Here is a 23,923-nt window from a genome sequence, read left to right as displayed (position 1 = left end):
GCTCGAGGCGGGTACGGTCGAACCCAGCTTTTATTTGAGATTTTCCTTTTTGGAATTGGCGAAATCGAAACAAAATGTAGTAAAATCTCCAGAAAAAAAAAAAAATTATTAGAAAGAAAAAAATAAAATATTAAAAGAGAAAGCCCCTGGGCAGCACCTCCACCCCCACGAGGCGCGTGGGGGGCACGGGCCCCCCGGGACGGGCAGGTAAACAAGCCGGCTTCTCTGTACCACACCGGCCAAATGCGCCGCGGTCCCGGGGCCGGGCGGCCCCCAGTGCTTGCCTACCCCTCTCCCCCCTCCTTTTCCATCAATAAACCCCATTTCCCCCTTTTTCGCCCCCGATTCGGAGGCCGTGGGGGGAAAGGTGGCTGGAGGGGGGGTGGAGGTGCTGAGGGGGGGGCTTTCGGGAAAATCGCGAGCTGCCGTCTGAGCCCGGGGGCTTCTCTGTACTCACGCCCCGCGCCTCAGCACACAATAAATACTCCGCTAGGAAAGAAACGTTCAAGTATGAAGGGCCAAATCCCCCCCTTTTTTCCCCCAAAAAAACATCTCCCTAAAGCTCGGCTGAGCCCCCGCCTCAGCGCCGAGCTGGGGAGGGGGGAAAGGGGGGGGGGGGGGTTGTGCAGTTGTGGTGTCGCTTTCACTTTCTTATAAAGAAAAAAAAAAAAAAAATTAAAAATCCATAAAACATTTTCCTCCGGTACCAACCCCGTGGGGGGGTGCGGGGGGGTTTAACGCCCTCCCCGTCCCATCCCCCCCCAAAAAACGCGCGTCCTCCGATAGATTTAAAACCGGGGTTAAGAACCAAACCAGCACCAGCGAGGTCCCGGGGGGGGAAGGGGGGCCAAACCGCCCCCCCCCCCCCAGAGCGGGACGGGGGGAGTCGAGGTGGGGGAGGGGGGGGCCTGGTCGCTCTCTGAGCTCAGACGTCACCCGAGATTTTGGTTTAAAAAGCAGCCGGAGGGATCGCGCGGGGCTGGGGGGGGGCACGAGGCCGCGCGTGGTCCCCACGCAACCAAAACGATGGCGGAAAGACAGAAAAAGAGAGGAAAAAAAAAGGGGGGGGGGGAAAGAAGGGGGGGGGGAACCTGGAGGGGGGGGCTGAGCTCTTTCCCCCAGAGCCCGCGAGCTTCTCTGTAGCCTACGCTCGCGGGAGTGGGGGGAAAAAGCCTCACAAGGCTTTTTTTTAAGTTTTTCCCGCTCAATATTTGAGTTTTTTGGGCACCTCCCAGGGGAAACTGTCCCTACCAAAGTGGCCATAGGCTGCGGTCCTCTGATAGAGGGGCTTCTTCAGATCCAGATCCCTGGAATATACAAGTCCGCAACTCAGTAACGCGGCTCCCGGCCGCCCGCTCGCCCCTTTCCCTGCCTGGCCTGGGGGGTCTTGCGGCGTCGCCTCCGTCTCCTCCCCATCCCCGGGGGGCGGTTGGAGCTTCCCCGGCTGCTTCAGCCCCCCCCGAAAAACCGGGGAAGCTCCAAGCGCTCGGCTCACGGCGGATACTTACCCCCGTCCGCGCCCGAAAGCGCTTTTATCTTGCGGCGTGAGCGGCTCTCCTCGCTGCGCCAGGCGGTGACCGCGGCGGGGCCGGGGAGGGGACCCCCACACCGCTGCCACCGCCCCGGCGTCCCCCCAGCTTTCCTCTCCCAGCGGCGCAGTCTCCTCCCCCCGCTTCCCGGCGCCCGTTACCTGACGATCACCCCGGGGCGAAGGTCGAAGTTCTTCTTGACGATCTCCAGCAGCTCCCGCTCGCTCTTCTGCGAGGTGCCGTAGTGGAAGATGGAGATGGAGAGGGGGTGCGACACCCCGATGGCGTACGAGACCTACACGAGGGGGGGAAATTTCAGTCTGAGGAGCCCCCCCTTGAAGGAACAGGGAGGGGGAGACCCCCCGGCACCCCCCAGCACCCACCTGCACCAGCACCCGGCGGCACAGCCCAGCCTTGATCAGGGACTTGGCCACCCAGCGCGCGGCGTAGGCGGCCGAGCGATCCACCTTGGTGTAATCCTTCCCCGAGAAGGCGCCGCCGCCGTGGGCCCCCCAGCCCCCGTAGGTGTCCACGATGATCTTCCGACCGGTCAGCCCGGCGTCGCCCTGCCGGGGAGAGCGCGACGCCGTCACCGCCGCGTCGCTGCTGCCGCGACGGCGCCGCGATGGCGGGGAAGCGGCCGTTACCTGGGGGCCGCCGATGACGAAGCGGCCGCTGGGCTGGAGGTGGTAGATGGTGTCGTCGTCCAGGTACTTGGGCGGCACCACCACCTTGATCACCTTCTCCTTCAGCGCGTCGCGCATCTCGTCCAGGCTCACCTCCTCGTCGTGCTGCACCGAGATGACGATGGTGTGCACGCGGATGGGGATGACGGCGCCGCGGTCCTGCATGTACTGCACCGTCACCTGCCGGGGGGGAACGCCGGGGCGGTCAGGGGCTGCGGGCCGGGAGGTTTGGGGGCTGGGGGAGAAGATTGGGGGAGTTCCCCTCGCTCCCGAAGCTCACCTGCGTCTTGGAGTCGGGGCGCAGCCAGGGCAGGGTGCCATTGCGCCGCAGCTCGGCCAGCTTGGCGTTCAGCTTGTGGGCCAGGACGATGGTGAGGGGCATGCACTCCTCCGTCTCGTCCGTGGCGTAGCCGAACATCAGGCCCTGCGCCGGAGGGAGGCAGCGGTGAGGCCGCGGCTCCTCCGGCCGACGCGCGGCGGGCTCGCGCGGCGTCGCCGGGACTCACCTGGTCGCCGGCGCCGATGTCCTCCTCGCTGCGGTCCAGGTGGACGCCCTGGGCGATGTCGGGCGACTGCTGCTCCAGGGCCACCAGCACGTTGCAGGTCTTGTAGTCGAAGCCTGGGGCAGAGCGGAGGCCGCGGTGAGCGCGGCGTGCCGGATCCCGCGCCGGCTGCGCGCCGGTGACCCCCCCCAGAACGCACCTTTGGAGGAGTCATCGTAACCGATGTGCTTGATGGTGTCCCGGACCACCTTCTGGTAGTCAACGGCGGCCCGGGAGGTGATCTCCCCCGCCAGCAGGATCATCCCCGTCTTCGCCACCGTTTCTGAGGAGGAGGAGGAGGGCGTCAGCGCCGATGTCACCCCCCCAGAGCCAGCGTCACCCCCCCAGCACCAGCATCACCCCACGGCCCCAGGCAGCGACTCACCGCAGGCCACCTTGGCGTCAGGGTCCTGCTTGAGGTGGGCGTCCAGGACGGCGTCGCTGATCTGGTCGCAGATTTTATCTGGGGGGGGACACAGAGAGCGGGAGGTCGGCACGGCGCGGCCCTTCCTTCCTGAGCCGCTGCCCCGCGGCGCAGCCCAGTCCACGCTACGCCGGGAACCGGAGCCACGGCCAAGCACGAGGGCCCCCTTGAGCCGGCAGCCTCCAGCGCCGCGCACAGCCCTCGCCTTGTCCCCGCGCTGGATTAGTAGCCTGGAATTCCAGGCATTTCCCAGTTAAGCTCCAGTTACGGTGGGGTCAAGGCTTGGGGTCAGCCACCTACGGCATCGCCGAGGTGACCGGCACCCGCTTTCCAACCACGGAGCCAACAGCTCTCCTCCCGGGTGGGTGCCTGATGCCAGTGGCCGCCCCGCAGCGCCCGGCCAGCTCCCACCGGATACCCAGTTCCTTCCAGTACTGGCGACTGGGAGAGGCTTTACTCTTCCCAGGGGCGGCTCGGCGGTGAATCAGCCGCTTGCCCCGGCCTGCCGACGTCCTTGGCGGTGACCTTTCAGGCCGGATTTGGGCGCGGAGGCGGCCGGGGCGAGGCAGCTCCCCGGGGTGAAAGAGCGAGGGCCTGGACCTTACCCCCGCGCCCGGGCACCGATCACCATCGCCTCGTGCCAGGGCGCGGCCGCGGGGAGCGCCGGCGGCACCCCGAGAGCGGGCGCAGGGCGTTGGCGGTGCTGCGGGGCGGGGTGGGTGACGGTGGGTCGATATGGGGGTGACGTGTGCCTGCAGGGTGCTGGGGGGGGACGCGGGGAGCGGGTGCTGGCAGCCGCCCGCGCCAACGCCCGGTCACGCGCCCGCGGCGGCGAGCACCGAGGCGGGGAGGGAGCCTGGCACGGCGCTGGAACGCGGCCCGGTGGTGCGGGGGGGTCCCACGCAGCCCCCGAGGGGGTCCCGACCCCTGGTTGTGTGTGTGTGGGGGGATTCCCCAAGCACCCCCACAGCGCTCCATCCCCGCAGTGCGGGGAGCCGGGCGGGTGCAGGGGGGTCCTGCCGCGGGGGGGGGGGGGGGGGGGGGGGCACCCCCACAGCGCTCCATCCTCGCAGTGCGGGGAGCCGGGCGGATGCAGGGGGGTCGGGGGTCCTGCCGCGGGGGGGGGGGGGGGCTGTCACGGCCCCCCGCGACCCCCCGCCGTGGGCAACCCCGCGGTGTGTGCGGGGGGGGGGGGGGTCGGCCACACAGCGGGGTCCCGCCGGGAGCTACTGAGTCACGGCTGAGTCACGGCGGCCCCCGGCGCGTGGCGTGGGCCCCCCCCCAACGCCCCCCCCAACGCCCCCCCCGCCTCCAACCCCACGCGGGAAGCACGTGCGCGCCGGGGGCCCGCAATGCGGCGCGCGCCGACCCGCACTGCGCGCGCGCCCGCTGGCGTCACCGCGCAACCCCCCCCACCCCCCCCCCCCCGCAACCTGTCCGCCACGACCCCCCCCCCCCCCCCCCCCCGCCCTGAGGCGGCCGCGCGCACCCGGGCCTGCGCCTGCGCGCTCGCCGCCCCGCCGCGGCCCGCACCTGGGTGCCCCTCGCCCACGGACTCGGAGGTGAAGAGGAAGGTGCCCTCCTCGATGAAGACCTCGTGGAAGCCGTTCAGTTGCCCGTTCATGGCGGCGGCGGCGGGTGGAGGCGGCGGGCGGGAGCGCAAGAGACAGCAGGATTCTCTGTCGGCCGCTGCGGACTAAACGCGGCCCCCGCCGCCCCGCCTCTATTTGTATCCTCCTCGCCCCGCCCCGCCGCCGCTTCTTACCAATGGCGGGCGCCGAACGCGCCGCGGGGGCGGGGCGGAGGAACCACTGCCGGCGGGCGGGGGAGGCGCGTTACGTAACGCCGAGCGCGGCCTCCGCCGCTGCCGCCGCCCCTCGCCCCCCGCCGCCCACCGGGGGCCGAACGGGAGGCAGAGAGCGGCCAGGCCGTCCCGCCGTCCGCCCAGGCCGCGGCGGGGCGGGCAGGGACCGGCGATCCCCGCCGCCTCCCCCCGGGACGGCCTCATGGAGCCTCCCGCGCGGGCCGGCGGCGCGAGGCGCGGAGCGGCGGGCGCATGCGCCTTGGGGCAGTGCGAGGCGCGCATGCGCGCTGCCCCCGCCCGGGCCGCGAGGCCTCCCCCCCCCCCGCCGCCGCCATCTTGCGGGCTGAGCGGCCCCGCCATTGTGCGGCCCTCGGCCCCCCCCCCCCGCCATCCCCCGCCGCGCCCCCGGCCCCGGCCCCCCGCTCTCCACCGCCCTCCCCGGGCAGCCCGCCCGCTCCCCGCCGCTCCCCACCCTGTCCCCCGCCTCCCGCCCCACCCCAACGCCTCACGCCGCCATCTTGTGACAGCGGCTGCGGCGCTGCTCCGGCCAAGGCCCTGCAGGCCGCGACCGGGGCTGCCCGAGGCGCTGCGGCCCGGTGCGAGGGGGCCGAGGCCGCAGCGGGGCGGCGGATGGCCCCGGGGGCAGCGGCCAGGGCGGGCTCTTGGCACCTGATGCAACCGGCCAGCGGTATTGCCAGTGCTGGAGCCTGCCCAGCTCCCTGCTCCGCCGCTCCCGGGGTGAGGCGCCGGCACGCGGAGCCCCGGGATCCCGGACGGACAGACAGACAGACACCCAGCACCCCTCTGCCCCGGACAGACAGACCCCTGGCACTGCTATGGCCGGGGCAGATGGGACACACGCAAACCCCCCCCCCCCCCAGCTCTGATGGGACACCCAGCCACCCCATACCCCTCTAACTGGACAGACAGACACCCAACACCCACACACCTAGGACAGACAGACACCAAATACCCCACTAACTGCGACACACAGACACCCAGTACCCCCATGCCCAGGACAGATGGTACCCCACTAACTGCGACACACAGACACCCAGTACCCCCATGCCCAGGACAGACGGACACCCAACAACCCTATGCCCAGGACAGATGGACACCCAGGCCCCAAACACCCAGGACAGACGGACACCCAACACCCCTATGCCCGGGACAGATGGACACCCAGTACGCCACTAACTGGGACACACAGACACTTGGGCCCCACATGCCCAGGACAGACAGACACCCGGTACCCCAATACCCAGAACAGACGGACAGCTGGTACCCCACTAACTGGGACAGATGGACACCCAGTACCCCCATGCCCAGGACTGACAGACACCTGGGCCCCACACGTCCAGGACAGACAGACACCCGGGCCCCACACACCCAGGACAGACAGACACCCAACACCCCTATGCCCAGGACACACAGACACCCAGTACCCCACTAACTGGGACACACAGACACCCGGTACCCCCATGCCCAGGACAGACGGACAGGCAGGGCTGAGACACAGGGGAGCCCCTGTCAACCCCGTCCCCGTGGGGGCGGTGGGCGGAGCCCTGCGGCACGCCCCGCCCTCCCACCGCCGATTTGCATAGGGGCGGGCCCGTACCACTCAGTCTCTATTTACATAGAGGGCGTGGCCAAATTTGCATTCGGCGCGGGAGCGCTGACACCCGCTGCCCGGTAGCGGGATCCCGGCTGCCCCCCGTCCTCCCGCCCCCCCCCGCAGCCTCCCCCCACCCCCCGACACCACAGCAGAGGGGGGGGGTTTGGGGTGGTTTTTTGGTTTTTTTTTTTTGTAAAAAATGGTTTATCCATTATTCCCTTTGTGTATAAAACCCCGGGGAGCCGCCGAGCCCCTCGCCCGCCCCACGCGCTGCTGCCGCCCGACAGCGGACGCCTTCGCATCTACAGCCTAGGCCAAAGGTTTTTTCCTCGCTCTATTCAATCGTCTATGCTCTTCCTCAAACTATTCCTTAAGAACAAAAAAAACAATTCCGTGTATCCCCAGATGTCTTCTGTCCCCGGTACAGTACAACGGGAGGGAGCGGGCCACCTTATTTTTTTTTTTTTCCTCTCTTCTACGCTGTTTTTTGTTGTCCCTTCTTTCCAATTAAAGACTTGTGGATGTGGGGGATGACACCTGCGGAGAGAAGAGGAGGAATCCCGTCAGACTCTTGAGGACTTCCCAGAAAGCTCCGAGAAACCCTCAGCTCCCGGATGAGTTTCGCAACAGCGTTTCCTCCCGCTCGATGGATTGCCCGTTGGATCCGGGAAAACCGCGTGCCTCTGGATTTATCACCAAATTCTCATGTATTTTCCCCATATTGTTTTTCCCCCACCCCCCCACAAAAATTCCCAGTTCGGGACAGGAACGAGGGAGGGGGACCCACCTCCACCGGCAATGGTGGCTTTGATCAGGGAATCCAACTCTTCATCGCCGCGGATCGCCAGCTGCAAGTGACGGGGAGTGATCCGCTTGACTTTGAGATCCTTGGAAGCGTTGCCCGCCAGCTCCAGCACCTGCCGAGAAATCGGGAAGACGCTCGGCATCCCGAGGGAAACGACCATTTGCTTTTTTTTCCCCTCCCCGAGGGACGAAAGCGCAGGCGGGGACCTACCTCGGCGGTGAGGTACTCGAGGATGGCGGCGCTGTAGACGGCAGCGGTGGCTCCCACTCGCCCGTGGCTGGTGGTGCGAGTCTTCAGGTGTCTGTGGATCCGGCCCACCGGGAACTGGGGGTGGGAGCGACCGACACCTCGTTAACTCCTACAGCCCCCCACGCATTTGCATAATTGCACCGTATACCATTGATTTGGGCCCCAAAAGATTCCCCACCCCGCGTGTCTGCGGCTCCCAGGAGCTCCTCTAACGGCGTTAATGTGAGCGTGGCCGAGGGAGCCGCAGAACCGACGCGACAGCAGGTCCTCCCCACGTGCTTCCCGGGGGATTTCATGGTAATCATCCCAATTAATCCTCACACCCTCTCTGCAGGGAGGCAGATCCTACCGGAGTCAGGACACGGCTGGAGCAAACAGCCCCCGCGAGCCCAGGGCTCCTCATCACTCCATAACACCACAAATCACAAAATGTTATGTTTTCACCCCAAAAAACCCAGGGGTTTGATGTCACCCGCCCGCCAGAAGTCGCAGTTTGACTCAGAAATTCACGGTTTACGATGAGCTCGGGGCACCATCGCGCGCGCTGGGCCGTACCTGCAGCCCGGCTCTCTGTGAGCGCGACACTGCCTTCGCCTTGGCCTTCCCGCTGTCCTTTCCCGCCTTGCCACCAGCCTGCAAGAGAGAAACCAGCCTATTAATTAACCTTAATTAACCCAGACAGACCTACCACGCCATAATCCAGCGGCAAACACGCTCTCTTCTGCTGCAGGAAACCTTTTGGCCTCTCAGACGACGCGAAACGAGGTGAATCCGAGGGAACAAGGGAGGTTCGAGGGGTACGTTATCGCCCCGGGCGTCTCTCTCTCGTCTCCTGCTACCGCTATTCCCATTATTTCCCGGAAAACGCCAAACGTGGGGAAGCCAGCCCGAAGAACCCTCCCAGACTGGTGTTCTCCACTCTGAAGGCGGGCGCTGACACGGGCCGCACAGCAGGGTACGGTTTCCGTACATGGGAATTGGCAGCCCAGGCCTGCGGGATTCAAGGGCAATTCCCTTCCTGCTCTGGAGCGGAAGATTATCAGGGAGCCCCAGAAATCATGGATTTAATGAAAATTGTGTTGCTAATTGGGTGGCTAAAACCCTGAAGCGCGAGAGTTTGGAAGGCACTGAGAAATGAGGACGAGCTGCAGCCGGGTTTGCCGGGCTCTCGCACGTCGGCCTTGAGGAACCGGATGGATTCAGGGGACATTGAAACAAACTGTGACATCACCCACAGCTAACAAGCGCTGCCTCTGACGACGGTGACAGCAGCAGGCAGCACGGCAGGACAGCCAGAAAGAGCCTGCAGCACCTCTGATGCGCAAGACCACGTTACCAACCCAAAACCTCGTCCAGCTAAGAAATAACAGCAACTTCAACCCCCAAACTCAGTCTCCCGGCCCGTGATGAGGGGGGAAGCCCCCCCCCAGCCACTGCAACGGGAAAGCAGAGCCCTAAAACACGCTGGGTATTGGTAATCCCCGCTGCTACCCCACGAATCGATCCCACAGTCCCCAGCCCCTTCTAAAAAGGAGGAATCGCATCTCGCCGCGAGGAAGCCGAAAGCTGCCACCGGCCCTTCCCGCTCGCTCAGGGGAAAGCGCAGGATCCCGAGCTCCCCGGGAGGCCGCGGCCACGCTAACTGCGCACGTAAATCCTTACAACAAGACCTGGTTAGCACGGGGATGTCCAAGATCCGCATCCCGTCCCAGCAGGGTGGGAGTTAACACCACACACTCACACCAGCTGGGGAGCACTGGCCCAGTTTAAACTCCAACATTGAAAAAAAAAAATAAATAAATCGCAAAATATTTAATCCGGAGGCGACAAAACAAGCGGAGCAGCGCTGGGTGAGGCTGGCAGGGGAGCCGGGCCGGCGTCCCGCAGCACCGAGCGGGAGGGCAGGTGCCGGTGCACGGCAGCGCCGGGGCCGCCGGCGGGGATCCGGCTTGCGGGAATGCTGGTGCCCGGCAAAGCGGCGCGGCGTTTTGCCAGCGCAGGGGCGTCCTCGGAAGCGGGTGGCTCTCGTTCGTTAGGAGAGCGGCTCAGGGGTGACTTGGAGACGTGGCCAGAAACGCTTTGAAGCGCTGACTTGATGCTCCCTTCGCTGCAGTGAAGCATCAGGAGTTACTCTGACCAGCAGGAAACATCGCTCAGTAAAGCTTCAAAAAAAATCAGGAAGGGGGATTTGAGGATATTTCCTAGCTCTGGGAAAAGCCCTGGCTGTTCACACCGAGGGCTTTTATCAGCCAGCTGTGAACTTTCCCACTTCTCCGTCAAGTTTTCCAGCCGGCAGCCGCCCCTGCCTGATGGTTCTTTACACGGCATTTGACTAAAAAGAGGGAAGAAAAGCCTCACAGCGGAAGTCCCGAGGTTTGTCTCCCTCTTCACCAACGTCTAAACCCTCCGCGGGGTTTGCAGAGAGGAAACGCCACGACAGCTGCGCACGGCTGAGCCGCCACCGGCCCCTCCCGGCCGCAGTCCCGGCTCCTCGATGCACGCCGCCTTCTCAGCGCGGAGATTTCCTCCGCTTGCTCGGGACGCGACGCTCGCGGGGGCTCGGTCGGGTGGGGGACGGCAGCGGTCGGCTTCTTCATCCGGAGGGGACCGCGCCGTCTCCTTCCCCTCTCCCCACAAGCGCATTCCCACACCGGGACAGGATCGAACGCGCTGGGTCTCTCGCAGCCAGCAAGCGACTTTTTTTTTTTTGTTTTTTTCCTTCTCTCCCTTCTTCTTGGGTCAAACAGGATGAAAATACTTCAAAAAGCAACTTTTATTTCTCGCCGCAAGCTGCGGGATCTCCTCCAGCGCGGGTTGCGTAACGTCACAGAACGTTTCCATGCTAACCCTTATCTCCCGCTCCGGAACCTCCTCGTATCCTAAGCAACGGTTACAGACCCGGCGGCCCTGACTGCCCCAGGCCAAAGAGGGGATCCAACCCCAGCCTTCCCCCCCCACACCGAGTCAGACTTTTCCTTGGGAAGCCCCCAGCGAGCTCCGCCGAGACCCAACGCGCACCGAGACGTTGCTGGGCATCTGAACCGGGGGAAAGCGCTCGCTGCCGGGGCCAGGGGCTACCGGGGCCGCTTGACAGGCGCCCTGCGGGCCGCTCGCCCCCCTGACAGCCACCTCCCGGCTGCGCGCTCGGCTTCTGCAGCACGGAACGGAGCTGGGGGGGAGGCAGCTTCCCTCCAAAAAGCGCAACCGAGGAGGCAGGGGCAGGCGCGGCGGCTCCCGGCCCCCTCCGGGCAGCCCCGACAGCCCCGGGGAGCCTCGGGGAGCCCCGGGGAACCGCCGGCCCGCTCGGTGGGAGCCGGAAAGCCCCTCCCGGAGGGGTTCGCAAGGCGGTTAAGCGGGGTTTGGTGACACACAGCGGGGGGGAGGGGGCTCCGGTCCCGGGCAGGCTCCGCGCCGGCTCCAAGGTCACGGATCGGCGACGGAGCCCGGCCCGGGAGCCGCCCGCCCGCCCCCCCCGGGCCCTGCTCCCCGCTGACAGCGGCGGCTCCAGCCCCCGCCGGCCCCGCCGCCCGCCCCCGGCCCCCCGCCGGCCCCGCCGCCCCCCTGGAAGAGCCCGGCCGCCCCCCCCGGCCCTCACCATGGTGCCGCCGCCGCCGCCTGAGCTCCGGTCCCGGGTCTGCGCTGGAGCCGCCTCAGGAGCCGCCAGACAATAACCCGCCCGAGTGCGAGGACGGCGCCCGGCCTGCCGCGGCGAGCGGACGCCAATCAAGACGTCCAATATTAGTTTGAACATCCGGCCGCCGCCAATCTGGGCGCCGCTTCTTGGCCCCTCGCTGGCTCCTCCTCGCGGCCCGTTTAACGGCTGTTTTTCCTTTGCACACGGCACGCGGGCGGGGGAGGAGGGGGGCGGGCCCGGCTGGCGAGCCGGTGGGCGGTGCAGCGGAGTGACGTGATCCTTTACTAATAGCAACAGGGGGCCGCTGCTCAGGGGTGGGGCCGAAAAGACAGACAGCTCGCGGAGCCAACGGGAGGGGACGAACCTTTCCCGCCCATTCTCTCCCCGCCCCCCGTGTTGTTTGTTTGCGCGGCGCTGAGGGGGGGGGGGGGAGGGCTTCGCTCCTGACAGGGCCCCGCCCTCCCCGCGGGGCTGCGCGGGCTTCAGGGGCGCTGCACGCACCCCGGGTGTCCCCGCTCCCCTCGGAGCCTCCCGCCATGCCCCTCATGGCTCGGGCCTGAGGCGCGGCCTCGGCGGGCTCCAGCCCGCGTTACGAAGCGCCGAGCTCGGCCCGGAGGCCGCGGGGCAGCCCTGAGGGGAGGGGATCCCTTCCCCGGTCGTCCCCCCCCCCCCCCCGCGAGTCGTTCCCTCTGTGTTTTTCAGGCAGCTCAGAAATAAAGGCTGGGCCCGGCCCGCAGGGTGAGGTGAGGGTAAGCGGGGCAGGGGCAGCCAGGCGACGCAGGCCGGGGTGCGGGGGGGACGTGGAGAGGTGAAGGGGACGGTGGTTGGTAATGGCGGGGACGAAATAACGGCCAAAGAAAAAAAATCACCCCCCAAAAAATTCCTGCTCTGGTGCCTGGTAATGGCAGGGACAAAATAAAAGCCAAAAAAAAAAATCCCCCCCAGAAAATTCCTGCTCTGGTGGCTGCTAATGGCAGGGACAAAATAATTAATTATTATTAATTATTAATATTCAAGGAACTTTATGCTCCTTTTCTGCATTCCCCAAAATAACTGATTCCTTGACGTTGCAGACATCCTTTTTAATACGATAAATGCAACGCTGTATGCGTTCCACTGAAATGGTAAGTGGGGGTTTTCTATAATTAAACTTTGACACCAGCTTCAGGCACAGTGGGCCCTGGAGTGGTGGTTTTAAGCCCAGTCTCTTTCAACTTTCTTTCTCAAAATTATGATTAACCCGTGAAATGATTTGTGAATCAGTGAAACGGCCCAAAAAAAAAAAAAATTCCCCCCCCCCCCCCCCCCAAATTCCTGCTCTGGTGGCTGGTAATGGCAGGGACAAAATAATGGCCAAAAAAGAAATACCCCCCCAAAAAAAATTCCTGCTCTGGACTGTGACGGGTCGGGGGGGGTGCGCTAGGGAGCATGTTGTAGGAAATAAAAACTCTTTCAATTTTAATTTTTCCTGACGAGCCCCTTCCAGCGTCAAACCAAACGAGGTTTTGCGTGCCCAGGTGAACGGCGGAAGAGCAGCCTCGGGTTTTAGCTGAGCTGGGGGCGGCTGCGGGACACCCCCCCCCCCAGGACAGAGCTGCGGAGCCCCTGGGACGGGACGGAGCAGGTAGGGGACCGCTGCACCGCGAGGAGGAGGAGGAGGAGGAAGGCGAGGAAGGCGCCTTCGCTCGGTCGCTGTCCCACCCCGGGCGTTTCCTCGCCTCCGTTTCCCTCCAGCAGTGTGCAGGGGGTGGGGGGCACCTCACCGCAGCTGCCTCAGAGTGGGGGGGGGTCCCTGAGCCCCCCAGGCCCCACAGCTGCTCCCGGTCCCCCCCCCAAGGGAGTGGGGGGCTGCCTGCACCTGCCCCGCACGCAGCAGCTGCCCCAGGCGCCGGCTGCGCACGGGGCCCCCCCAGCTGTCCCCAGTGCCCCCCCCACAGCCCCCCGCTTCCTTCTGGGGGGGGGCTGGAGCGGCTGCTTGCTCCGTGTTGGGGGACCGAGGGGCGCGGGACCCCGCTCGGAGGGGACTCGGCCCCCCGGGACGAGGTCAGGCCAGGCCGCGGCTGCGGTTCCGCGGCGGCGGCTCACGCGCAGGCGGCTCCCGCTCGTGTCCTCAGATGAGCCCGCGCCCGCAGGGAGCCGCAGCGCTGAATGCGGCGCGGGGCTGCAGCGCCTGCGTCACCGCACGCCGGCCGGGAGCGGGAGGCTTCGCCGCCGGCGGGGCGGCACGGGACTGCCGGGCCACACGCCACGCGCACGGCGGCGAACACGCCTTGCACACGCACACGCATCGCGCCTGCGCACACGGCCGTGCGGCGGCGAACACGCCTTACATGTGCCCACACACACGCATCGCGCCTGCGCACGGGGCCTGACGGCTGCGAACACGCCACGCAGCTGTGTGCACGCCTTACACATGCCTTACACACGCCTTACACGCGCCTTACACACGCCTTACACATGCCTTACGCCTTACACATGCCTTATACATGCCTTACGCCTTACACACGCCTTACACACGCCTTACACATGCCTTACACACGCCTTACACATGCCTTATGCCTTACACATGCCTTACACACGCCTTACACATGCCTTACACACACCTTACACGCGCCTTACACACGCCTTACACACGCCTTACACACGCCTTACGCCTTACACACGCCTTACACACGCCTTACACATGCCTTACACATGCCTTACACACGCCTTACACATGCCTTATGCCTTACACATGCCTTATACACGCCTTACACACGCCTTACGCCTTACACATGCCTTACACATGCCTTACACATGCCTTACACACGCCTTACATGCCTTACACACGCCTTACGTCTTATGCCTTACACACGCCTTGCGCCTTACACACGCCTTACACATGTCTTACACATGTCTTACGCCTTACACACGCCTTATACACGCCTTATGCCTTACACACGCCTTACACATGCCTTACACATGTCTTACGCCTTACACACGCCTTATACACGCCTTATGCCTTACACACGCCTTACACATGCCTTACACATGCCTTACACACGCCTTATGCCTTACACACATCTTACGCCTTACACACGCCTTACACCTTACACACGCCTTACACACACCTGCACACACGCATCACACCTGCACACAGGGCCGTACGGTGACGAACACACCACGCGGCCGCGTTGCACGGCGCACACGCCTTACACACGCCTTGCCCGGCCGGTCTGCGCATGCCATGACACACACAACACGCGTGTGCCGTGCCAAGGCCTCCTCCCTCCCCATCCCCTGCACCCCCACGTGCCCGTCGCGGCTCTGGGGACCCCCCCCAGCACCCCGGGCCGCGCCCGCGAGCCCCCCGCGACGGCTGTGCCCCCCCAAGGAGCGAGACGGGGCCGAGCGGGGTTTTTTCATTCACTTTTCCGCATACTTTTTATTTGTTACAAACATACAATTCTTTAAATATAGACTTGTAAAACTCCATTTGCAAAAATCTGCTACGGTAAGGAGTGCTCGCTAGCATCGAGGAGTTCGTCACGTCGGGCGTCGTCTTCGCTAGTGGTAAAATCCAGGACCTGCCTTCGGCAACCGCCGGCCGCTCCCCGGCGTCTCCCGAAGCCGCCCCGCCGGCCGCAGAGGGAGGGAGGGGGGGGGCCGGGACCCCCGCCCCGGGCGCCGGCAGCCCCGCGCTGGGCCGCCTAAAGTGCATGGTTTGCTTTATTTTTTGTTTTTCTTTCATTAAAAAAATAAGAGGAATAAAACTTTTCTTTTCTTTCGTTCAAGGTACTTCGGGGCGAACGCTCCCGGTCTCTCGGCGGATGGCGGCCGAAGGCAGGCCCGGCTCTCGGATCCGCTTTCTCCCCGCGCCGATCTCCCGCCAGCCAGCGCGATGTCACACGTTGTCACCTCCTCGAGGCCTCGACGCCGCCGCCGACCCCAAACGGTGACGCCGGAGAGACGCCAGCGCCGCGAAGCTGCCGGTGCCGCGAAGCTGCCGGTGCCGCGGCCGTTCCTCTCCCGCCCGGCCTCGGGACCTGACGCCGCCAGCTCCGCTCGGCACCGGCGCCGCCGGCTCAACCGGCTCCGCGAGGAAGAGGAGGGCGACGGCGCCCGAGCCTCGCCCAGACGAGCTCCGGGCGCTCGCCGGGAGGGTTCCCGGCGGGGGACCCCGGCGCGGCGGCGAGGATCCGCCGAGAGACTCCGTGTGCATCAGCTCAAGTACCGTCATCGCTCGCTCACGCTTCTTTTTTATCGAGATTTTTGTCTTTTTTTCTATGTTTTTTTTTTAATTTTTTTTCTTTTTTAAAAGAGAAGCCGGCGAGGGTTGGTTGTTTTTTGTTGCTGTTGTTGTTTTTCGTTTTAATCGCCACCCAGAGCAACCGCCGCTCTCCCCGGCGCGGCGGCCCCGGGGCCCGGTCACCTCCCGGGGACCACGAGGGGCTCCCGGTCCCCGCGACCCCGACAACAGCCGCGACCCAGGCAGCGCAATTCCAATTTTCTTCCGTATTTTCAGGGGGGGGGTGGGAAAAATTGAAGCAGTTTTAAGTTTTCACGGAGCCGCTGACGGCTCCCGGCGCTCGGCCCGGACGTTTTGGATATTTACATCGATTTTGGGGCGCTATACAAGATTTACAAGATTTTTTTTTTTTTTGTACAGCGACAGTCGCGCTCTCAAACCGTCCCTTCTGGGGCAACAGAAAATCTGGAAGCTCCAAGAACTCGGGATGAAATTTTTTTTCCCCCCTTCTGGTTTTAAAAGAAAAAAAACAAGATTTAAAAAAAAAAAAAAAGCAATTTGCCCGTTTTCTACAGAATCCAAACCAAAACTCAAACCCACCCCCAAGCGAATCTGATACACACGTACAGATCCGTAGGGAACGCGGCGCCGCGCCGAGACGCCCGGCTGCGGCCTCGCCTCGGGAATCCTCCGCCCGATCCCGGCGCCGGCTCCCCATCCGCGGGGGGGAAAAAAAAACCAAACCCCAAAACCCCCCCAAACTCACCGAAAAACCCCACGTCCCCACGCAGAAACCACCCGAGTCCTCGCTCGCGCCCGAGGCTCGGCCGCCCGCCTCTCCGAATCGCTCTCCGCGGCGGCTTCGAAAACCCTTCTCGCTTCTTGGTTTTTTTTTAATTTTCTTTTTTTTTCGATGGTTTTGCCGTTGGGTTTCGGTTTTTTTTGGCTGCGAGATTTCTTCCCCCGCCGCGCTCTGCTCCTCTCCGCAAGGTCCCGTGGAGCCGCGGAAGGTTCTGCACAGGGATCCGGCGCTCCCGACGCCGGCCGCGCCGCTGGGTCCTGGCTTGAGAGCTGCTTTTTCTTTATTTTTTGGCGGTTTTGTTGCCTTTTTCTTTTTTCCTCTTCCGCGTATTTCCTAGGCGGCTGCCGAGAGCCGAGCCGGGCCGGCGGCGACCCCGCCGCTGCCCCGGAGTAGAAAGGTACGGCTAAATTACCGCAATTCAGCCAAAAAAAAAGAAAAATAAGGAAAGAAAAGAATATATATATATCTTTTTATATATATATATATATATATATATATATGATCCTCTTCAAAAATAAAAGGAGAGGTACCGCCTGCGTCTTCGCCGCCGGCTCCCGGCAGCCGAACGCCGGCAAGTCCATCGCCGCCGAGCCGGGCGGCCCCCGCGTTCTCCCCCCGATCCGGCGCCGGCCGCGGCGACTCGGTGGGGTTTGTTTTTTTTGTGGATTTTTCATGGTTTTTTTTTTTTTCCTCCGCGGCAAAGAACCGAAGGCGCGCGGACACGAAAAAGAAAAAGAGGCTGGGTGGCTACAGCAGGACGTCACCGGAAAGAGCTGCCTGAGGGTACAAAAATACAGTACGGACGCGGTGCGGACACGGAGATCGAAGACTATTGCTCCCGAGCAGTGAGGAAACCCCGTCCCTGGCGACGGAGAAGAATTAAAAACGGGATGAACGGAAGGAATCCGCCGTCAAAATCCCTTTAAAAAGAGCTCCGGGAGGGCGGGCTGAGGTGCGGAGGACGGACGGACGGACGGCTGCGTGTCCCCCCTGCCCCGGGGCTCGGCTGGGGTTTGGGGGCGAGAGGGGGACGGAGCTGGCGTCCCCCCGGCCTCGCGGAGAGGGGTCGCTGCCGGCCGCTCCCCAGTAAACAGGGAGAGAGGGAGACGCCGGGCTCCGCCACAATAAATTAAGGAGGCAGCTGAGATCGGAGGGCGAGCGGGCGCAGGCTCCCGGAAAACAGCAGGAAAAACGTCAAAATTCATGAATTTAAAAAAAAAAACCAAAAAAATTGAGTCCTAAAACCGGAGAAAGCTGTCGGACGAGAAACTTTGGAATGAAGAGCGACGAACCCCGTCCGGTTCGGAGTTCCCGGGATAACGTGGCTTAAAAAAACACCGTTCCGGAAAGGGCAGGACCGACCCGATTTCGCTAAAACAAATTTGTGAGGAGGGGGGGGGGAAAGAAAATAAAAATCCGTTTCGTCGGAGAGGTGACGGCTGGCCCCGGGGCGGCGAAGCCAGGCGGTAAAAACCAGTAAGAGGAATAAACCCCCCCCAAAACCCCCCCAAAAACCCGAGGGGCGAAGGCGCAGTGGCCCTGCGAGCTGGTGTGGCCGCGGGAAGAGGGGGGAGCGGGCGGATTTCGGGGTGCCGGACCCCCCCCCGGCCTCATCGGGAGCGAGGGGACGCTGTCGGGCCCCGGCGAGCTCCGCACCCCGGCAGCGGGGAGGGGGGGAAGGGGGGGGGTAAAATTGGGGAGAAATCATCCAAACCGTGGAAGTCTGCTGGAATTGGTGGGAGCTGCCAGCGTTGGGCGGGTACTGGGGGGGGGGGGGGGGTTGCAGCCCCCCCAAAAAAAAGGTTGGGGGGTGAAAAGGAAAAAATTTGGAAAAGGGGGGGGGGGAATAAAGGGGGAAAAAATCTAAAAGGGGAGAGTGCGGGCGTTGGTCCAGGTGCGGCCCCCCCCCCCAGTGCCCGCCCCCCCCAGCTCCGGTGCTCCCACTGTGGGCTGGGGGGGGGGCGGTGGGGGCTCAGGGACCCCTCTGCCCCGTTGCGGGGGGGGGATCGGGGGAGCCCGGGGACCCCTCAGCCCTGCCATGGGGGGGGGGGGAGCAATCAGGGGAGCCCGGGTGACGCTTGGGGACCCCTCAGCCCCATCGCGGGGGGGATCGGGGGAGCCGGGGGGGGTCAGGGACCTCCCAGCCCCATTGCGGTGGGGGGGGGGGAGCCCGGAGGGGACTGGGGGACCCCACTGCCCCATCACGGGGGGGGATCGGGGGGACCCAGGGGAGCTCGGGGACCCCTCAGCCACGTTGTGGGGGGGGGGCTGGGGGAGCCCGGAGGGGCCTGGGGGACCCCTCGACCCCATCACGGGGGGAGGGAAACAGGGGAGCCCGCGGGGGGGGGGGCGTTGAGGACCCCTCTGCCCCATTATGGGGGGGGATTGGGGGAGCCCTGGGGACCCCTCAGCCCCATCTCAGGGGGGGATCGTTGGAGCCCGGGGGGGGTCAGGGACCCCTCTGTCCCATCTCAGGGGGGCGATTGCTGGAGCCTGGGGGGGTCAGGGACCCCCCAGCCCCATTGGGGGGGGGATTGCTGGAGCCCAGGTGGGGCTGGGGACCCCTCAGCCCTGTCTCAGGGGGGGATCGTTGGAGCTGGGGGGGGCTGGGGACCCCTCTGCCCCATTGGGGGGGGGTCATTGGAGCCTGGGGGGGCTGGGGACCCCTCTGCCCCATTGGGGGGGGATCGCTGGAGCTGGGGACCCCTCTGCCCCATTGGGGGGGGATCGTTGGAGCCCGGGGAGGGAGGGGAGGTGGGGATGAGGGAAGGGGGTGCCCGGCCTCGGAGCTGGGGGGGGGGGTCGTCGTCGGCTCAATCGTCGTCCACGTCGTCGCCGTCGGAGTCGTCGCCGGCGCCGCTGCCGCTGCCGGGCCCCGGCGGGCCGGGCCGGCGGTCGTAGAGCTTGTCCCGCTGGCGCTCCTGGATGTCGCGCATCTCCTCGGCGTAGCGGCAGAAAGCGCCGCCGAACTTGGCCCAGGCCTTGTAGGGCACGGTGATGGCGTTGCGGTAGGACGGCTTGACCTCGCTCACCCGCAGGAAGACGCCGTACTTGTTGCAGCCGACGTCGAAGAAGAAGCGCTTGGAGTCCACGGTGATGGAGGTGCCCTCGGGCAGCTCCCCGTAGAGCCCCCCGCCGCCCGGCCCGCCGCCCCCGGGGCCGCCCAGCTCGTCCTCCTCGCCCCCGTAATCGTCGATGAGTTTGGCCAAGGCGTCGCGGAACTCGATCAGGCCCTGGGCGGGCAGGGCGATGGTCTGGCCGCTCTGCAGCCCGGGGGGACCCCCGGGGAACCCCCCCGGCCCGCCGGGCCCGCGGTTGACGGTCTGCCGGATGCGGAGGAAGCGCCCGCGCTGGTTCTCCTTCAGGTCCAGGTAGTACTTGCGGTTCTCCCGCACCAGGAACTCGCTCTTGAGGGCGCGGCGGGGGCCGGGGCCGGCGCCGTCCTCGCCGGGGGGCCCGGCGGCCTGGGCCAGCTGCTCGGGGCTGGAGGCTGGAGGGCCCCAGCTGGGCGTAGTGCTCGATGAAGTCGCCCAGGTAATCGCGGAACTCGGCGGCCACGGCCATGGAGAGGGTGAGGCGGCTCTTGGAGCCGCCCGCGCCCACCTCGGCGATCTTCAGGAACCGGCCCTTGGCGTTCTGCTTCACGTCCAGGTAGAAGCGCTTGTTCTGGATGTCCAGGCGCTTCGAGGCCAGCTCCTGCGTCTCCTGCTCCGGCCCGGCCCCGCCGCCGCCTCCTCCCGCTCCGGCTGCTCCGCCGCGGGCGGCCGCGAACCCCCCCCCCCCCGCCGCCGCTGCCGCCGCGCTCGCTGCCGCTGTCCCCGTCCGCCATCTTGTCCGCCCGCCCCGGCCCCGCCGGCCCTTCCGCGCGCGCCGCCCCGCTTCCGGCGCGCGGCCCCGCGCCCCGCCCCGCCCCTCTGCGACAGGGGTGACGTCACCGCCGCACTCCACCGCCTGCCCCTCCAAGCCCCGCCCTCCGCGTCCCCGCGCGCCCTCTGCGGAGGCCCCGCCCCCCCGCGCCGCTCGGGAGACGGGCAGGAATAAGCCCCGCCCCCCCGGCGAGCCCCGCCCCGGCGAGCCTCGGCACCACCCGCTGTCAATCACGCCCGCCAGCAGCTCCCATTGGCCGCGCGCCCTGGGGGGGCGGGCGGTGAGGAGCAGCGCTCCGCCCGCTGCGGCCTGGATGGGGGGGCGGCGGGGGGGGGGTATGACGTTATGGCGGCCCAGCCTGACGTCATCGCGTCGCGGGGGTAAGGCAGGCACACCGCGGGGCTCTGGCGGGCTCCGGGCTGTTGCGGGGACCCCCAGGACCCCTCCCTGGGGCCTCCAGGGACAGGAGCTGGGGGGGGAAGGGGACCCCACAGGGAGGGGGCACCCGCCCGCACCAGCACCCACCCCGGCAACACAGGGGGCACCTGGGAGCACCACGGTGAACCCGGCCCCACCACCCTGAGTGCCCCCCACCCCCATATCCCCCCCACCCCCCCGAATGGGAACAGCTTTACACCCCCCACCCCCCAGCCCATGTGCCCCCCCCACTGCACCCCTGGGCGCTGCGTCCCCCCCACGCAGACAGAGTCGGGGTCTCCACACACAAACGCTTTATCTGGGGGGGCCCCCGGGCGGGGCCGGGCAGGGGGGGGCTCAGTGGGGCCGGGCGGGGGGGGGCGGGCGCGGCCCCCCCTCAGTGGGGCAGCTGGTGGGGGATCAGCTTGTAGTGGGCGCCGCAGGAGGGGCAGCGCTGGGCCTCGCCCTGGTGCAGCCAGAACCAGACGACGCAGCTGTTGTCTTCTTCGCCTGCGGGAGGAAGAGGAGGAGGAGGCTGGGACCCACGGACGGGGGGGTCACAGACAGACGGATGGGGGGAGGGAGGTGGGGGGGACACGGACAGACGGATGGGGGGAGGGAGGGAGAGGAGGGGGGCAGAGGGAGGGAGGGAGGTGGGGGGGGGAACATGGACAGACGGGGGAGGGAGGGAGGCAGGCAGGGGGGCCGCGGACAGACGGACAGAGTGAGGGAGGAGGGGGGCCGCGGACAGACAGACAGAGTGAGGGAGGAGGGGGGCCGCAGACAGACAGACGGATGGCGGGAGGGAGGCAGGTGGGGGACGCCGACAGATGGACGGGGGGGACACACACATGGATGGACAGGGGGAGGGAGGGAAGCAGGGGGGACAGACGGACAGACGGGGGAGGGAGGCTGGGGGGACACATGGACAAAGGGATGGGGGGAGGCAGGTGGGAGTGACATGGAAGGACAGACACAGGTGGGGGGGACACGGACAGATGGACAGAGGGAGGTGGGGGGGCATGGACAGATGGGGGCAGGGAAGTTGGGGGCCACACAGACAGAGGGAGGGACACCACAGGAACACAGACAGACAGACGGACAGATGGAGGGAGGCAGGCGGGGGGGACACAGATGGACAGAGGGAGCTGGGGGGGGATGGACGGACAGATGGACAGAGTGAGGGACACCAGGGGGACACAGACAGACAGACAGATGGAGGGGGACACGGATGGACAAGCAGATGGATGGAAGGAGGCAGGCAGGGGGGACACAGATGGACAGAGGGAGGTGGGGGGGACACGGACGGATGGACGGACAGAGAGAGAGAGGCAAGGGGGGGACACGGACAGACAGACGGATGGACGGAAGGGGACAGGGGTGGCCAGGCAGACAGCTGGACAGAGGGAGGGGGAGCAGGGACAGACGGAGGGACGCGAGGGGATACACGGGCGGAGGGAGGGAGGCGGGGGGGGGGCAGAGCCGGCCCGGGGGGTGCGGGGGGGGCCACACGGACGGACGGACGGACAGACACTCACAGACGCAGCCGACGATGCGCTTGGTGCCGATGGAGGGGACGAGGTTGGGCTCCTCGCGGGTCCCCGCGTAGCGCTTGGGCCGCAGGATGCTGTACGGGTCCTGGGGGGGGGGCACGGGGAGGGGGGGTGAGCACCCGCAGGGCCCCCCCCGCCCCCCCAGGCCCCGCCCCCCCCGCATTCCCCCCGCACTCACCAGCCCCTTGTTCATGGCCTCCAGCACCTTCCGCTCCAGCCCCGTCGCCTGCTCCTCGTCGCTGGCGAGGCCGCCTGCGGGGCACGGCGGTCAGCCCGGGAGGCCGCGGCCCCGCCATGCCCCCCCCCCCCCCTCCCCGCACCCCCCGCCCCGGTCCCCCCCGGGCTCACCGGGCGCGGCGAGGCGGCGGGCGGGCGCGGCGCGGGAGCAGGCGGCGGGCAGCAGCCGCAGGGCCGCGCTCACCCGCAGTAACCTTGAGGCCATGGCGGCGGCGGCCGGGGGAGCGGCAGCGCTTCCGGCGGCGGAACCGGAAGTGGCGGCGGGGACACGCCCCTTGGGCGGGGCGCGCCTCGCCCCCGGCCACCAGAGCCCCGCCCTTAGCAACATGCCACGCCCCCCCGGGTGGGCAGAAGCTCCGCCCCGGCGGTGCGGCCCCGCCCCTCCATGTGGGGCACTCGGGGCGGGGGGACGGGGACGATGTCCTGGGGCTTGGGGGGACGGGGACACACCGGGGGGGCAGGGGGACAGGGACAATGTCCCCGTGGGGATGGGGACACTCCGGGGACAGGGACAATGTCCCCAGGGCCATGGGGATGGGGAAACCCCAGGGGGACGGGGACACTTTGGGGGCCAGGGACACACCTGGGGGGGGCAGGGGGACAGGGACAATGTCCCCAGGGTCATGGGGACAGGGACACCCTGGGGGCGACAGGGATGATGTCCTCGGACCACAGGGATGGGGACACTCAGGGGGACAGGAACAATGTCCCCAGGGTCATGAGGACAGGGACACCCTGGGGGGCCACAGGGACAATGTCCTGGGGCCACGGGGACAGGGACACTCAGGGGAACGGGGGGACAGGGACAATGTCCCCAGGGCCATGGGGACAGGGACACCCCGGGGGTACAGGGACAATGTCCTGGGAGCACAGGGATGGGGACACTCAGGAGGACAGGGATCGTGTCCCCAGGGTCACGGGGACAGGGACACCCTGGGGGGGACAGGGACACTGGTGGGACAGGGACAATGTCCCCAGGGCCATAGGAATGGGGACACTGGGGGGACAGGAACAATGTCCCCAGAGTCATGAGGACAGGGACACCCTGGGGGGCCACAGGGACAATGTCCTGGGGCCACGGGGACAGGGACACTCAGGGGGACAGGGACGATGTCCCCGGGGCCGGGGACAGTGGGGGGGCCGGGGATGATGTCCCTGGGGGGTCAGGGACAGCCAGCCATGGGGACAGGACAACCCTGGGGACAGGGACACCCCCCCCCCCATGAGCCCCCCCTGCTTACTCATCCCCACGGATCCTCGTTAGCCACCCCGGCGCTAATTACCCCCCCCATGGGGCACCCAGCCAGGGGGGGGGGGCCGCTACCACCCGCCTCCTCCCGGGGGGGGGAGCACGGACCAAACCCTTCCCCCCCCCCCCCCATTTTTAAGGCCTGCGCCAGTTTGGGCCCCCCCGGTTTGGATGGGGGCACCCATGGGTGCTTCGAGGGGCGGCGGGCGGGGGCGGGGGCCACCCCCGGCCTCCTTTGGGGGGGTGGGGGGGGAAGGGAAAAAAGATGGAAAACAACCCCTG

General features: G+C 66.3%; 4 protein-coding genes across 4 annotated transcripts; all 4 read right to left on the bottom strand.

Annotated features, from left to right (window-relative positions):
• Positions 1 to 12: 12 nt before the first annotated feature.
• MAT2A (methionine adenosyltransferase 2A) lies at positions 13 to 4,948 on the bottom strand. Its single transcript, XM_075444557.1, has 9 exons — positions 4,715 to 4,948; positions 3,143 to 3,220; positions 2,918 to 3,040; positions 2,722 to 2,834; positions 2,496 to 2,639; positions 2,177 to 2,395; positions 1,913 to 2,095; positions 1,691 to 1,824; positions 13 to 1,307 (listed from the first exon to the last, which is right to left on the bottom strand). Exons 1-9 carry the CDS (start codon positions 4,803 to 4,805, stop codon positions 1,205 to 1,207), a joined length of 1,188 nt encoding a protein of 395 aa, XP_075300672.1. The 5' UTR covers positions 4,806 to 4,948; the 3' UTR covers positions 13 to 1,204.
• Positions 4,949 to 6,989: 2,041 nt separating this feature from the next.
• On the bottom strand, positions 6,990 to 11,473 carry LOC104336380 (histone H2A.V). The gene is made up of 5 exons (XM_075444600.1): positions 11,250 to 11,473; positions 8,210 to 8,287; positions 7,616 to 7,729; positions 7,388 to 7,517; positions 6,990 to 7,137 (listed from the first exon to the last, which is right to left on the bottom strand). The coding sequence occupies exons 1-5, from the start codon at positions 11,403 to 11,405 to the stop codon at positions 7,076 to 7,078; spliced, it is 540 nt and encodes a 179-aa protein (XP_075300715.1). The 5' UTR covers positions 11,406 to 11,473; the 3' UTR covers positions 6,990 to 7,075.
• Positions 11,474 to 16,795: 5,322 nt separating this feature from the next.
• PURB (purine rich element binding protein B) lies at positions 16,796 to 20,147 on the bottom strand. The gene is given in 3 exon segments (XM_075444834.1): positions 16,796 to 19,812; positions 19,814 to 20,101; positions 20,103 to 20,147. Coding segments are annotated over 3 exon segments (1,014 nt in total). The 3' UTR covers positions 16,796 to 19,131.
• Positions 20,148 to 20,901: 754 nt separating this feature from the next.
• Positions 20,902 to 22,614, bottom strand: COX5B (cytochrome c oxidase subunit 5B). The gene is made up of 4 exons (XM_075444838.1): positions 22,504 to 22,614; positions 22,334 to 22,407; positions 22,141 to 22,240; positions 20,902 to 21,112 (listed from the first exon to the last, which is right to left on the bottom strand). Exons 1-4 carry the CDS (start codon positions 22,595 to 22,597, stop codon positions 21,000 to 21,002), a joined length of 381 nt encoding a protein of 126 aa, XP_075300953.1. The 5' UTR covers positions 22,598 to 22,614; the 3' UTR covers positions 20,902 to 20,999.
• Positions 22,615 to 23,923: the final 1,309 nt, after the last annotated feature.

Source organism: Opisthocomus hoazin, chromosome 28, assembly GCF_030867145.1.
Source record: "Opisthocomus hoazin isolate bOpiHoa1 chromosome 28, bOpiHoa1.hap1, whole genome shotgun sequence".
NCBI lineage: Eukaryota > Metazoa > Chordata > Aves > Opisthocomiformes > Opisthocomidae > Opisthocomus > Opisthocomus hoazin.
This window is presented reverse-complemented; position numbering and strand designations above follow the sequence as displayed.

What these genes read in the sequence shown, in the direction of transcription:
- MAT2A (XM_075444557.1), bottom strand. Translation starts at nt 4,805, where the DNA reads ATGAACGGGCAACTGAACGGCTTCCACGAGGTCTTCATCGAGGAGGGC. An exon ending in TCGTCATCGGCGGCCCCCAG is followed by an intron (nt 2,096 to 2,176) that starts GTAACGGCCGCT and finishes TCTCCCCGGCAG; the next exon opens with GGCGACGCCGGGCTGACCGG. An exon ending in GCCGCCGGGTGCTGGTGCAG is followed by an intron (nt 1,825 to 1,912) that starts GTGGGTGCTGGG and finishes CCCCTCGTGTAG; the next exon opens with GTCTCGTACGCCATCGGGGT.
- LOC104336380 (XM_075444600.1), bottom strand. Translation starts at nt 11,405, where the DNA reads ATGTTCAAACTAATATTGGACGTCTTGATTGGCGTCCGCTCGCCGCGG. An exon ending in GCGGCGGCGGCGGCACCATG is followed by an intron (nt 8,288 to 11,249) that starts GTGAGGGCCGGG and finishes TCTCTCTTGCAG; the next exon opens with GCTGGTGGCAAGGCGGGAAA. An exon ending in CACAGAGAGCCGGGCTGCAG is followed by an intron (nt 7,730 to 8,209) that starts GTACGGCCCAGC and finishes TCCCACCCCCAG; the next exon opens with TTCCCGGTGGGCCGGATCCA.
- COX5B (XM_075444838.1), bottom strand. Translation starts at nt 22,597, where the DNA reads ATGGCCTCAAGGTTACTGCGGGTGAGCGCGGCCCTGCGGCTGCTGCCC. An exon ending in CCGCCGCCTCGCCGCGCCCG is followed by an intron (nt 22,408 to 22,503) that starts GTGAGCCCGGGG and finishes CGTGCCCCGCAG; the next exon opens with GCGGCCTCGCCAGCGACGAG. An exon ending in AGGCCATGAACAAGGGGCTG is followed by an intron (nt 22,241 to 22,333) that starts GTGAGTGCGGGG and finishes CCCCCCCCCCAG; the next exon opens with GACCCGTACAGCATCCTGCG.